The sequence below is a fragment of the Psittacula echo genome (assembly GCF_963264785.1).
Source record: "Psittacula echo genome assembly, chromosome: 2".
In the NCBI taxonomy this organism is placed as follows: Eukaryota; Metazoa; Chordata; class Aves; order Psittaciformes; family Psittacidae; genus Psittacula; species Psittacula echo.
Window position 1 is genome coordinate 82,334,460 of NC_137737.1, and position 14,878 is coordinate 82,349,337.

General features: G+C 40.5%; 1 protein-coding gene across 1 annotated transcript in view; it reads left to right on the forward strand.

Annotated features, from left to right (window-relative positions):
• Positions 1–14,878, forward strand: part of MYO10 (myosin X) — a gene marked incomplete at its 5' end in the record, with an annotated part of 159,055 nt that overhangs the window by 124,799 nt on the left and 19,378 nt on the right. The window contains 9 exon segments of the mRNA XM_080610818.1: positions 3,797–3,921; positions 4,082–4,196; positions 6,503–6,609; positions 7,582–7,791; positions 8,091–8,130; positions 8,569–9,471; positions 10,755–10,878; positions 12,156–12,399; positions 14,679–14,774. Coding sequence (XP_080466944.1) covers positions 3,797–3,921; positions 4,082–4,196; positions 6,503–6,609; positions 7,582–7,791; positions 8,091–8,130; positions 8,569–9,471; positions 10,755–10,878; positions 12,156–12,399; positions 14,679–14,774 — 1,964 coding nt within the window.

Sequence of the window (14,878 nt, forward strand, 5' to 3'; positions counted from 1 at the left end):
ATTTTGGCGTCTATCAGTTGACTTCCTTTTCTGTTGCCTTCTTTTTTATAAATTTGATGATACTTTGGAGGAGTCTTACTTTTAGCACTTAATTCAGATTTTTACTTTGGAAGACACCCTTTTTTACAATCAGTTATGGTTCTTTTGTCTGCCTGAAATTTTCCTACAGAATACAATTTCTTCCCAATTGTTCATTTGTGAAACAAGTACAGTTTTCACAGCAACATTGGTAAAAATTCAGCAGACCCCAGAGATAAGTCCTATCCTGTGTTACTTTAGTATAAATCCAACAGTTAGCTTGCTTACCATAGCAAGTCGGAAGGAGCACCAGTAAAGAGACAAGACTGAGCACTGGCTGCAAAGGTAACCCTTTGCATGGGATTTTGTGCTATTGCAAGTTGAACTCTTTAGTGCTGCTCTGAGCATCATTCAGGTGGAGAAGGTCATCATTCTCTGTCTTGTAAGTGTCTGCAGTTTAATAGCGGGGTTTATATAGCACTTGCACTCTGGGTCTATAAATGCACATGCATTTGATTTTTTTAAGTGTGAGGAGTCCTGCTGACTGGACATTATCCCTGCCTGCAAGTGTTTGTACCATTGAGCCTGAAATCCTCTTCATCCACAGATGAATGTATCACCAAGTCATAACGTGGATACACTGGATGCTGTGGTGTTATGCACAGGACTGCATTTGTTACTTCTTGGCTGTTTTCGTTAGACATGGAAAACTTTGGATGCATTTTAGTGTTTAGGGTTTGAGTTCCCTCTGTGACTGGCTGCAGTTCTCCTCCTTGCTGACGAATTTGCTGAAATGGCTTGGTCAAAAACCCCCAGGTGAAGAAGGAGGTATCTTTCAGTACTCAGTATTGAAAAGTGTAAGAGATGACTGTGGCACATCTCTTGCCACCACCCCAAGTTTTTTCAAGGCAGCCAGACTTGTTGCAGATGTAATTCCAATGATATGCCAGGGCAGGATTTGACCCTCCAATTTAGAAGCCTTGTGTGTCTGTAATTAAAAATAACTAATGTAAAGTGGAGGAGTAGGGTTATGTAATTAAACTTGCGATGGTATTTATGTTGCCCTGCTTTGATAACCATGTTAACATCTCTTACAGCGTTTTATGTTTTTCTTTAAACATACAGGTATCTGAAGTTAGGTGATTGTGTGTCAGTCCCAGCTGCTGGTGACAGAGCAGGGCTGCTTCTCACTTCCATAGCTGCAGGAAACAGGTTGTGAAAATGTTGGTGCAGTTTCTGCAACTCAAGACAGGGATGGAAAGAGAAAGGTTTTTCCTTTTTAAAAAGTAACAGGAGCTTTCAAGCCAACTGTGGGTCTGACTTTTGGCTTTCTAAGTGGCTGGGGTTGGCAAGAACAGGATTAGGTGGTGCAGCAGCCATCTGGCTCTCAAAGTGCAAGGTGTTCCCTTTTGAGAGACACTTCTATCACATCACCAGAGTTTTGCTTGGCTTTGGTGTATCCTCACTTCCATCCATGTGTCTGCTTCCCCACCGCAACACACAAAAGAACCTGTTTTGTTTAAAAGTTTCATGAAGAACATCACCTTTTGAGCCTGGGTGGGTAAAAAGACTAAAGCAGGTGTAAGTGTTGAACAAGAAAAGATGTATTGACCTGTGTCTGCTTGTGGCACGCATCAGCCTTGGGCTGCACAGGTGAAAACTCAGTGTTTTTCCTTGTGATTTGTGCTTCCATCTGTGTTCATTACTTCCCTTTCTTATCGGACATTGTCAACCACCTGAAAAGAAGCAGGCTGGCAGGTGAGTGTGTGGACAGACATTCAAAGGGTGGTTTTGTGGTATGTACGGAAAACACTGGTGGTAATACCCAACAGTATCAGTATCTTTGTTGTAAGCATTTAATAAAATACAAAGCTTTTGTACAAATACAAGGTCCTGCACCGGGGTTGGGACAATCTGAGGCACAGCTACAGGCTGGGCAGAGACTGGACTGAGAGCAGCCCTGAGAAGGACTTGAAGTGTTGGTTGACGAGAAGCTCAACATGACCCAGTAATGTACACTTGCTGACCAGAAAGGCAATCATATGCTGGGCTGCATTAAAAGGAGCATGGCCAGCAGGTGAAGAGAGGTGATTCTCCTCCTCTACTCCACTCTGGTGAGACCCCATCTGCAGTACTGCATTCAGCTCTGGAGTCCTCAGTGCAGGAAAGATGTGGACCTATTGGAGAGGGTCCAGAGAAGGGCCATGAAGATGATCAGAAGGATGGAGCATCCCTCGTATGAGGAAAGGTTGAGAGAGTTGGGCTTGTTCAGCCTGGATAAAAGAAGGCTCTGGGGAGACCTTATTTTGGCCTTTCAATACTTAAAAGGGGGCCTATAAAAAAGATGGGGAAAGACTTTTTAGCAGGTCCTGTTGTGACAGGACAAGGGGTGGTGGTTTTAAACTGAAAAAGGGGAGATTCAGGCTGGATGAAAGGAAAAAAATTTTTTACAACGGCACAGGTTGCCCAGAGAGGTGCTGGATGCACCACCTGGAGACATTCAAGGCCAGGCTGGATGTGGTTATGGGCAACCTGATCTCATTGAAGATGTCCCTGTTCATTGCAAGGGGGCTGGACTAGATGACCTTTGAAGGTCTCTTCCAACCCGAACTATTCTATTATTTTGATTCTTAAAGCCAGTTAATAAATATCAAGAGAGCCCTCTTATTTGCAGTTGCTCAGGGCTTGATTTTGTTGCCATTTCTATCAGCTGAAGAGGTCTTACATGAACCATTGACTGTATCCATGACATTCCACCTTCTGAACTTCTTGCAAAATACTATGCACTGTACTCCAGCCCTGCAAAAATAACTCTGCAGGAGGGTCAGCTGGTGTGTTAAAGTGGATGATTATGCTGATAAATTAAACGGTGCATTTACATGTGGTATTATTTCACTCTTGGGATAGCTGGCATTTTGCAAGGCAGCAGTTAGCACTACCTTGAGTAGCATTGTGTGTCTGTGGCTGGTTTACCTCAAAACATGGTGAAAGTATGAGTGACTTGGGGGATTCTGAAGTGAGACAAGAGGATTCCTGAGGCTCCAAAGGGCAGGAACATACTGATCAGTATTCACAGGTTTTTCATTACTTAAGTGGCTATGGGGTTATCTGCTTTTTAAATGAAAAATGATGCTGAAAGAATTGCATGCAAAATAAGGGAAACTTATTTCAGAGAAGCAGATTTTTTCTTTTTTCTGTTTACAGATGAAAACATTTCTGCTGTTCAGAATAGCAACAAGTAGAAGCTCTTTGAAATAAAGCTTATTTGAGATTTGACATCCTTGTCCATAGTAAATGAATTGTCACTACACTAAAAATGAAATCTTTTCTGCCCTTGTGGGTTTGGTTTATTTCTAAAATTGTACCACACCACTGTGTTTGTGTATCTTCAACGTTTGGGATCATCTACAGGGACTGTAAATTCAGTTGCTGAAGAAACAAAAAGTCAAGCTGCCCTGTTAGCTGCATGTGCTTCTTTCTGTCATTTCTTCCTGCACAGCAATGGCCTGCAAATACACATGAAACGGAAAGTATGAGCTGATCAGATTAAATGACTGTAAATGTTGTGGCTGTGGAAATGATACTGTGTAATTACCCCTTTAATTCCTTCCTATAGATACATTTTTATATGCTCAGAAGTGCTAAAGCCTTTAAGACACTGTGTAGCCAGTTTTTAGCCTTTGTGCATTTCAGATTCATGTAATCTGCCCTTTGTTTATTTCCCCTGATATCTCTAACCATTGCTATTAAACCTTTGTTTTGAACCTTTTCATTATAGATGCCAGACCAGTTTGATCAGACAGTGGTGCTCAACCAGCTGCGCTATTCTGGGATGCTGGAGACAGTCAGGATTCGGAGGGCCGGTTTCCCGGTCCGAAGGCCTTTTCAGGACTTTTATAAAAGGTAATCACAGTGACTTGTGCACTTCAGATAAGAGTCACGGGTACCAAATCAGTGTTCCCATGTTGGGGAACAAAGTGAAAATCTAATAAGAAAAAGAAATAATCTGGCAAAGATAGAACTTGTCTCCTAAATGAAGTAATAAGTGCTTTTGGGTTGACAGGTATAAAGTCCTCATGAGAAACTTAACTCTGCCTGAAGATGTAAATGAGAAATGTGCCGTCCTACTTCGTCTGTATGACAACACAAGCACTGAGTGGCAGCTTGGAAAAAATAAGGTAAAATAATCTGGCTCTGCATATTGTGGGGCTGGTGCTTTTACAAAGCCGAGGGGACAGGGTTTATACTGTACAGCTGCAGAGGACCTACTGGACAACCTGAACTTTGTTCACAACTTCCTCCCTGTCCCTCCCTCCCCCTCAGAATAAATCAAATAATTTTTATTAAAATAATGGTATTTTAATTGGAAAAATGAAACAATCCAGGTGTACTTTCAAGCTGGTTTTGCAAATTTGATTTTGGACAACAGCTGTGTGCAGAGTTTCCCCTCCTTGTGAATTCGTGCTTTTGGACTTACGTGATGTGAAAGCATGTTGTACTCGGGAGAAGATTCCCCATTGCAGGATCTGAGATTTCCTAAATATTAAAAATGCATGGTGCAAAGAACTAGAGAGTGCATTACAAACCATCACTGCCAAGGATCATCCCCCAGGCCTCTGCAGATGGCTTTCTCATCTTTTTTTTTCCCCGTGGGTAACTCTTTTGGTGCTCCCAGGTCTTCTGTAGTGGAGAAAGAACAAAACCACACCCAGAAATAGTTTGATGAATTATGTGTTACACTTGCAGTTTTCTTGTCAATTGTTAGAATTGTGGGAAAAAAACACCCTCTCATTACCATAAGGTAGCAGTAATATTTTGTAAAATCTGATTGATTTCTGTGTGAAGTGCCCTTCCACCTCATCTTCTTCTCCCCACACCTGCATCGTTTGGAGGGTTTCCTCCACTCTTCTGCACACCTAAGGACTCTCAGAGGGAAAGCTGATTTGTTTTACAGTTATGGTAAGAGATAGAATCTGAAATATGCTGATGTCAACTGAAGTCATCTTTCATCCCATTTTTGTAGACAATGGCATACAAATAATACAGTGATAACATTTGGCTGCAGAGCTGGGCTGTGCTTCCCATTATACTTCCAGATGTAGTGTATTAATGGTATTCATGCGTGGACCCTGAGCAGTGCCTTGGCATCTTAGGGACATATATTTATCAGAACCTGAAATTGTTTTAACCAGCTCATCAGGACCTCGGCAGGAGCCAGAGCTCTGTTATAACTTCCCTTCCTGGGTCCTGGGCTCCTCCTCCTCCGGAGCTGCCTGCACATTTGTAAGAGTCTTCGTAAACAGCTTATTGTAGAAGAGAACAAGAGGGCACTGGTTTCAGACCGAACATGGCATGATGGGGCACTATCCTGCCCACATTATTTAAAAAGGGGATTTACAACATTATGATGATTTAGCTTCAGTGTGATTTTTTTTTTCCCCCCCCTTATCTTTTACATCTCAAGCTGCAATGCACCTGCTCAGGAAAGCCTGGGCTTAACACAGGCTTAACGTCCATTTTTGTTCAGGATATAGCTGAATGCCTTTCTGAAGCAGAATTTTGTTGTGGTTTTAAAGCCAGTGTGTGCAGAGCATTGAAGGATTGCCCACTGAGTAAAAGAAAAGGCTTTGTCCATGAGTAAAAACTTGATCTAGAAAGAGCTGCTTGGTGCAACTTGTATCTTGGAACTCTGAGACTTTCTGTGGGACTTTTTATATTCCTTAGTATTAGGTGATTTGTGGTAAAATGTAGTTGCTTTTGAGCTGCATTCAAAACTCACAAGTGTGCCTCTCCTCAGGTATGCTGCTGCTTTGGCTTTGATGATGGGCTTTTTTTTTCCCTAAACACAGAGGAAAAAACTACCTTTTTTTCTACTTGAACACCTTAAAAAGTCCAGGGTTTGGGTGGGTTTTTGTTGTTGTTTGGTGCTTTTTGGTTTTTGGTTGGTTGTTTTGGGCTTTTTCACAGCAAGGAAAAACTCAAAACACTTTCAGGAAGTATTCCTGCTTTTAGATGTTTTTGCAGCCCTCCTCCCTTAGCAGAGCCCCTACTGTTCACACACTTTCCTCATCACCACACTGTGGTGATGTTACTGTAAAACACCTAAAGTATCAGGTGGTATTTCTGCCCCTCAACTCAGGAAGTTCAAGCTAAGTCCTACAGGTTCTTTGGCCTGTGTTACTCTTTGGTGGGAAAAGGCTGTTTAACGAATTACATTGCTTTTGGAAAAATCCTGCTCCTAATTAAAATTCACATTAGTGTAATCAGGCTCTTTCCAGTGAAATCCAAAGTTAGAGCATCATCTGCAGGTATTCTTTTCTAAGAGGAATACATTTTGGTTTTTAATTCTCTATTGAGGAAATGGTATGTTTGTCCCTGGATTCAAACCTGAGGCTTGAAGCTTGGGCTGACATTGGCAGCACCTTGCTGTCTTTTATATACAATGCTTTCTGCAATTTGTTAAGCCAGAAGTTTTCTCTTGTAGGTGTTTCTCCGGGAGTCCTTGGAACACAAGTTGGAGAAACAGCGAGAGGTGGAAGTCACCAAGGCAGCAATGATTATCCGAGCGCACATCTTAGGTTATGCAGCCCGGTAAGTGACTAGATAAGAATATGAATAAACACGCTTTGAAATAAATGGGTGGAGTGTCATGGAGTTAAATCCTTCTGGTGCAATACTTAACTTTTTCTAGGGACCAGGCACCCAAATCCTGTAGTTGACTTTTGAAAACAGCAGCTGGTATCTTTGCCAGACCCATGAATAAAACACAGTGGAGTTTGAATAGGATGTTATGGAAGTTTAGAGGTCAGCCAATATCCATATAATTGTATCATGGCATTAGATCCATGGTAGGAACTGTGGCTGGATGGCACCTAATGGGGCTGCCCCAAGTCACCAGCTGAGATTCTGATTAATCTTTGCTTCAGCATGGTCAGAAAAGAGTTTAGGTCTTAAAGAACTATGACATGAGGTAACTGATTGATGTTTCACTTGTTTACCTGGCTTCATGCATTATGTATTAGGTGGAATTGCTCATCCCATAGGTTAATTTCTTTGCTTTTTCTGCAGATCAGTTGAGGACAGTTTAAGGAAACTTGTTTGCACAATGAGGTCATTTCTTTTCATGTGTATATTAGTCCTGTCCTTATATTCTCCAGTATGTTACTTAAAAACTATATTGCTTTTTTTTTAATGACGGAGCTATCCTGCAGCTCATGATACTTGTTCTTATAGTTGTGGGATGACTATCTCTGTATATTCTTTCTCCACATGGGTGCACACACACAGAGCTGTCCTTTTAGTATCTCCTTGTCAGGGGCATAAGGATATGTAAGACAGGTGTAATGTGCATTTACTTAATGAAGACACAGTGCTGAGATAGAAAGGAAATAATCTCTTCTCAAAGGGAGGAGAATGTGAAAGAGAATGGGGAAACCATCACAGAACTAGAACTAATAAATTGTTTTACTATCATGGCTCATTATTGCAAATCACCATGGCAAAACCTCTTGCCACTCCTCATTAGTTCCCTGTTTCCTTAGAAATCTGCTATTTTTCTCCCAGGAAGCGGTATAGAAAGGTTCTCTACTGTGTGGTTGTGATACAGAAGAACTACAGAGCATTTAGCGGTAGGAAAAAGTTCCTGTGCCTGAAGAAAGCAGCCATAATCCTTCAGAAGCAGCGGCGAGGCCAGCTTGCTCGACGTGTTTACAGGGAGCGACTAGAGGAGAAGCAGAGACAAGAGGAGGAAAGAAGAAAAGAGGAGGAAGAAAGGTGCAGTATGCTATCTTGCATCACTCTCCTGTCTGTGCCATACCAGGTTTTGGTCTGAATAGCCTTTATTTCAGGTTGTTATCATGTGATTTTGGAAACCCTTGCTTCTCGTGCTAAAAGATTCTTCTGGCTATCATGGTAGTTTCATATTCACAAACATATTCTTAGTGACCTTATTTTTGGCTGTCTTTTCCATATGGCAGATGATCTTTGCAAACTGAGCTATTGCCCTAGCAAAGGTGTGTGATGAGCTTATGTCGAGCTTGATTTACTAACTTGTTTTCTTCCCTCACTTTTAGGGAAAGACAAAGGCAAGAAGCAGAGCGTCTTGCCCAGCAGGTAAATTATATTCTTTATGCTTTCAGCCATCCTGTTTATTTGAGTATCTCAACCCAGCCATTAAAAAACTAAAAGGCATCTGTGGCATTTAAACTAAACTTATTACAGGAGTTGGCAGATAAAGCAAAAGGAAACTTGATACAGTTGTTTGCATGGAAATTTCTTTCACCTCATGCTTCATTTAATTTCTGGCAAAGACTGAACTTTCTGCACGTACTTGAGCCTTCCCGTATCTGTGAGCAAATGTAATTGTGCTTTAGTTTTTCTTTTTCTTTCCTTTCGCTTTTGATGTAGGGATAAGGGTCCTTTTAAATGGAACAGCATGGGGGGAGCATAGTGCTTTTGAAATAAATAAGTGTAAAAAAAGGAATCTTGCATTGAAGTGCTTTATTTTAAGTTTTTTGGGGTTTTTTTTCATTTATTTTATTTTGGATGCAGGCTGAAGAAGAGAGAAAGAAGCAGGAACTGGCTGCCATTCAGAAAGCCCAGAAGGAGGCAGAGCTGAAGCAAGAGGTAGAGAAGCAGAAAGAAAGCAGGCAGGTGGAAGAAATCCTGCGGCTGGAAAAAGAAATTGAAGACCTGCAGCGTGTGAAGAAGCAGCAGGAGCTGTCCTTGACAGAGGCTTCATTACAGAGGCTGCAGCAGCTTCGAGATGAGGAACTCCGGCGGCTTGAGGACGAAGCATGTCGAGCAGCCCAGGAGTTCCTGGAATCCCTGAACTTTGATGAGATTGATGAATGTGTCCGAAACATTGAGAGGTCTCTCTCTGTGGGCAGTGGGTATCCTGCTGAGCTGACTGAACAGACTGGAAATGCCTGCAGTGAAAAACCCAATTTTAACTTCAGCCAGCCATATCCTGAGGAGGAGGTAGATGAGGGCTTTGAAGCTGATGATGATGCATTTAAGGATTCGCCCAACCCAAGTGAGCATGGCCATTCTGATCAAAGGACCAGTGGCATCAGAACAAGCGATGACTCCTCAGAAGAGGATCCCTATATGAATGATACCGTGGTGCCAACAATTCCTGCTGCTAGCAACGCCATGCTTATACCTCCTGCCCATGATACAGTCAGTCTCCACAACTCTTCAAGTGGTGAATCCACATATTGCATGCCAGAAAATGTATCATGTAGACCCCCAAATTCTGTGGAACTTATTTCTCCCGATGGAGACTATGATTACGACCAAGACGATTATGAAGATGGTGCTATTACTTCTGGTAGCAGCGTGACCTTCTCTAATTCACACAGTAGCCAGTGGTCACCAGATTACCGATGCTCAGTTGGGACATACAATAGCTCTGGAGCATACCGGTTTAGCTCTGAAGGAGCTCAGTCTTCTGTAAGTATCACTGTTTTTATTATCTAATAATTGATATGTGCTTCCTGATTTCCTTTTTTTCCCACTGTGCAGCCTTAGAATCACTGTAGCTGTTGTTACAAATGTCTGTGTTGTGCAGTTTGACTTGCTTAGACTGTGTATGGACGTAGTTGTCTGTTGCCATCTAGATGCCACTGGGGTGAGTGCATTAGAGTTAGAAGTGGTTCAGATGGTGCTTGCAGTCCTAAGCTTATGCAAGGATATGTTTCTATGTGTCTTAATGCAGAATTTCACATTATTTGGTGAGGAGCTCAGTGCATGGCCTTGGACATAATTCATAAGCAAAATTCTTCTCTGTGTGTATTTGGAGTTAAGGTACCAGGTGGGGAATTGATTTCAGGAAATAAAAACCAGATTCTGTTATGCATGCAAGTTGCTACAGGATACAGGAATAAAACTGCTCACAGAAGTCCCAGAAATGCCAGATGTATTTCAAGATTACTTGGAGAGTAAATTTCACTTGATGGCAAATGTTAAAATTATGCAGACACTCATACTGAGAAGCTGTTTTTCAGTGTTGTTACTGAGTAGTATACTGTGGGATTTACTCCTGCAAATGTTTTTCAGAAGAATATAATTTCCCCTGCTACTCACAGAATATTTCTGTGAGACTGGTTGGGAAAGTAAGATACTATTTCAGCAACACCAACTTACTTAGAAAGAAAACATTTACACTAAAATATATATAGTTATGTACTGCAAACCAGTCATCAAAGAGCCATCCTGGTCATTGGGATAAATTAACAGTTCTTGCCTAAGACAGAAACACTTTTAGCTGTCTCTGTTGAGGACTCCTTCCTGTTGCACAACTCTGGATGTGTTTGATACAGAACAGAAATTCTGATTATTTGGGGTGAGGGTGGAGGAAAGGTATTACTGCAGCTTGTGGAATATGTTTGTTTTTCAAGACTTTTCTAAACTGTTACTCACAGCACATCAGTGATAGAGGGAGGTTGCACAAGGTAGCATAACTTGGCCATGCTCTTGCAAGGGGATAACTTTCCTGAGCAGTTACAAAGCTGGTTTATAGATTTGTTACATGAGATTAGGGCTAGTGTATAATCAAACAGTTCAAGCTGCACCTTACTGTGATGTACTCCTTCCTTTGTTAGCTGGACAAAAAGCAATGAGGAATCATGCCCTTCCAATACATCATAAGATGTTTTAGCTGAAGACTCCTAAACCAGTTTTATCTAAACCCTACCCTGAGAGATCATTTCACCTTTATTTCCTCTTTTCTCTAGTTTGAAGACAGTGAAGAAGACTTTGACTCCAGGTTTGATACAGATGATGAACTTTCCTACCGGAGGGATTCAGTCTACAGCTGTGTCAGCCTGCCCTACTTTCACAGTTTTCTGTACATGAAAGGTACTGGGTGAATCAGAATTTGCTAAATATACAAAATAACCAGAAATGTTTATTATACCTTGAACTCCAGTTCCTGTACAGTTAAGCTATTTTCTTATTCTTCAAAGGAGGGTGGAAAAGTAACTTAAATTTCAACTGTTCTTAAATTAAGTTACTTGCAGTGGCTTACATCTAGCAGTGTTTGTCCCCTCTGCAAAGGAACATCAACACTTTGGGCTGCCTCTGTTTCATTTTACATCTTTGCTGGCTCGTAAGCAATTGAATATCCAATATAAATAGAACAAAATAACTCACAAAGTCAAGTTGTGCCAAACTTTGAGGAAAACTGATTCCTGCTCCCAAAACCCTGTAACATAGACAGCATTCTGCATCGCAGGCCAGTTTTACTGACCTCAGTTGACTTTCATTTTGGACCTGAAAGACACAAGAAAAGGTATGTGTGGCAAAGGAGCATGAGAAACTGAAAGAATATACACAGGAATTCTCTGGTTAAGATTCTTGGTCTTACCTTCTGATGATTGATAGTAAATTACCATTTAGATGAATCTTTGGTACCCATCACCATAGTATAACATATTTTCCTGGAATAGGAACAGTGATGAATGTGGGCACAGCTATGTTTGTGTGAAAAATAATGCAGGCATCACTAGCAGGGCTTTTACTTTCTGACATAGTTAGCAGTAAGTTGTGGAATGACAGGAGTATATTGGCTTGGTCACGGTTTTGATGGCTGTGATGTAACTACAGTGCAAGGTCTATTGTCTGCCTTACAGCCACACTTTGGTATGACTGAGCTCACCTTAGGGTATTTCCTACTCTTAAGTGTAGCTTTTTCAGGTTTTGTGGGTTTCAGTTGAATGTTGTTACCCCCAAATAACCTGGAGAGAGGACAGAGTTTAACACTAAAGTTTTCTTAGATTGTCACTGAGATACATTGAAAACAGTGTTAAAGATCTGATTCTCAAGTGCAGTAAGACTTTTTAATAATTTATTATTTATATATATGTTATGTATAAGTATATATAATTGTATAGATGCTACATACATGTTTCTGTTATGTAGAGACTTACTGTAATCTTTAAGGTAGACAGCAATATTGGTGGCCTTAAGGATACGCAAAAGTAAGATCTTTGGTTTTGTGGCTTATAGCAGAGACTCAGTTTAAGTGTAGCATCATTGGTCAGCGTCTTCCAGCGTTAGTTTGGTCACCGCTTCTGTTTTACATTATAATTGTTTCTCTTACCTAGGTATAAACCCACATCTGTCTCTCTTGCCAGGTGGCTTAATAAACACATGGAAGCGACGCTGGTGTGTCCTGAAAGATGAGACCTTCCTGTGGTTTCGTTCCAAGCAGGAAGCACTTAAGCAGGGTTGGCTTCACAAAAAGGGGGGTGGATCATCTACGCTTTCCAGAAGGAACTGGAAGAAACGATGGTTTGTTCTCAGACAGTCCAGGTTGATGTACTTCGAAAATGACAGTGAAGAAAAGCTAAAGGGTGCCATGGATGTCCGAACAGCCAAGTAGGTTTATATGGGGTTTTGTATGTTAGGCATAGTTTCTCCTAAATACTTCCTGAGTCTTAATCTGGGAAGATGTTTAGTGCCTGCCTTCAAATTGTGTGAATGCAACCATAAAAGTGTGTGTGATGGAGTTACTGAAAGCAAGTGTTGTCCTTACTTGGCTCTCTCTTTAGTCCCCAGAGTGCTCAGAGCTAAGCCAGTGCCAAATACTTCAGAAAACTGCTGCTATAATGAACCTGTCTATGCTTTCTCCCAGACTAGAGGCCCTACTTAGTCTGTAATGATTCCCAAGGCAATTTGGGGCATGTTGCCAAGTCCATAGCTGCAGGCAAACCTAGAATAAAGAGGGTGGAATTAATAGGCCCTGAATATATTTAAGTAAGAGCTGGTCAAAGCTGTATCTTCTGCGTGCATTTATGATTCTTTTTTTTCATGTTTGAAATAATTGTGGTAGTGGTAGGATGCTCTTTAAAATGTGTATATTAATTTTAAAAAAAATTACTAAACCTAACTTAGTAACTTACATCTGGTAAGGTAAGTAACTAAAGTTCCTTGTACCTTAAAAATCTATGCTTCCTGAAAAAGTTTTCTAAGAGATGGTATTTTTTTCCTTCTAAACAGTCAGTGTGCTTTATGAACTTTTTATTATCCAACCAAATTTAAAAATTAGAGTGTGTTAACACTGGTAGTCTCATTTCTGTATAAAAGTGTGCCTGAGCTTTCTTCAAAGGAAGAGAAAAATAGCAATGGCTGTAGCACTTCATTCCACTCTGCTTCTTGTAATCTGCAACTATCCTTTTTATTTTCTTAATTTAACAGAGTACTTGAATTAAATAGAAAGCTTACATTAATCTTTTCTTTGGAAGTCCTGGCTTGAGCTTGATTTCAAGCAGGGCAAAGTAAATAGCTTCAGTGAGCATCCTGACTTGCTCTTGTAAAACCAGTGGGCTACTGACTGTCAAGCAAATCTCTAAATAGACACTGAAGTTCCTACCACTCTGTCTCATGTACCATAGCATGTATCTAGCATTGTTTTCTAATATGTTTAAACTGTCTTTTTTCTTTTGTCGCATTTTTTCATCGACTGTGCCCTATTGAAGTTCATCGCTGAATGTACGTTTAAAATTGTCAAAGGTTGTTGAACCTAACTGGAACTGTAGGTTCAATCAATGACTATTTGTGTATAAAACAGCTAAAAGAAAGCATACTTGTATTTAAAGAGGTGCATGTTATGAGAAATAAGCAATAGCTTTTGTATGTAACTTTAATATTCACTGAGTGCATTCCTAATGCATCGTCTGACTTACATATTTCACCACTCCACATTAGGGACCCTGCGCAAATTAAATAAATCTTAGGCTGCTTCATTTAAAACACAGAACAGGGAGGGATTCTGTTGGACGCTGCTCAACATACGGAGGGAAGGAAACCAAATTTAAGCCAACAGGACAGAATCATAGATTTTTGTTTAAATAGGAGATAAATTGTCCTAATGAGCCTGATAAGCAGAGCTTGCATATATTGTTTATAGGATAGAGATTTAGGAGAATGGTATAGCTGATAAGGAAGTATGGCTAGTTAAGGAAATAATAAGCTCCAAATACAGTAAAACAGCAAGAAAGAAATCAAGTTGATTTCTGAAGCTTCAGGAAAACCTGACATAGTACTTCAAATATTCCTTAAAAATCTTGTGCTTTGTGGTTCATGGCTATTTACTATACCAATACTTAGATGTCCAAACGACACATCAGAAAGATGTAATTTTTCAGCAGATGAATGTTCAGCTTTTTCTGGAAGCCATCTTTGGAATTGTCTTTATGCTGACTCACAGCCACACAGAATCACTAATCCAAGTTTTGTTTGCTTTTTGGTTTTAATCTTCAAGAGCTTTCTTTTTAGCACTCCAAAAATTACTTGGGTATGCAGCCAGTTGAGAAATATGTCCGTTTCTCAACTCAGTCATCCTTGCCTCTCTTGAGGTTCGATAGTGCCTTTTCTTTAAAGGCATTATCTCTTGTTAAAACAGTAACAGAGTAGTCAACTTGGTATAGTGACAGTAATCAGAGTTATTATATTTGTACAGAAATAGGCAGAAAAAACAGCTACAGTTTGATGAATTCATACTGTCTGATAAACCACATTGTGAGCCTTGCACATAAACCTGCTTAAGGCTGACTGCTGTTATTTTAAGTGTCAGTGGTTTGTGAGCCTCTTGGCAGAACAGAATTTTCCAGACATCGACAACTTGTAATGCTTAATCTTTGTGCTTTCTTTTTCAGAGAGATTGTTGATAATACAGGAAAAGAAAACGGTATTGATCTAATAATGGGCGATAGGACCTACCACTTAATTGCTGAGTCTCCTGAGGATGCAAGGTATGAAATCTCTGTGCCAGTCTGACTTGTGCTTGTCATTCATTTGTCCACTGTCACAAAACATTCAGGCTGTGTTAAACACGTTGCATTTAACACTTTTGAAA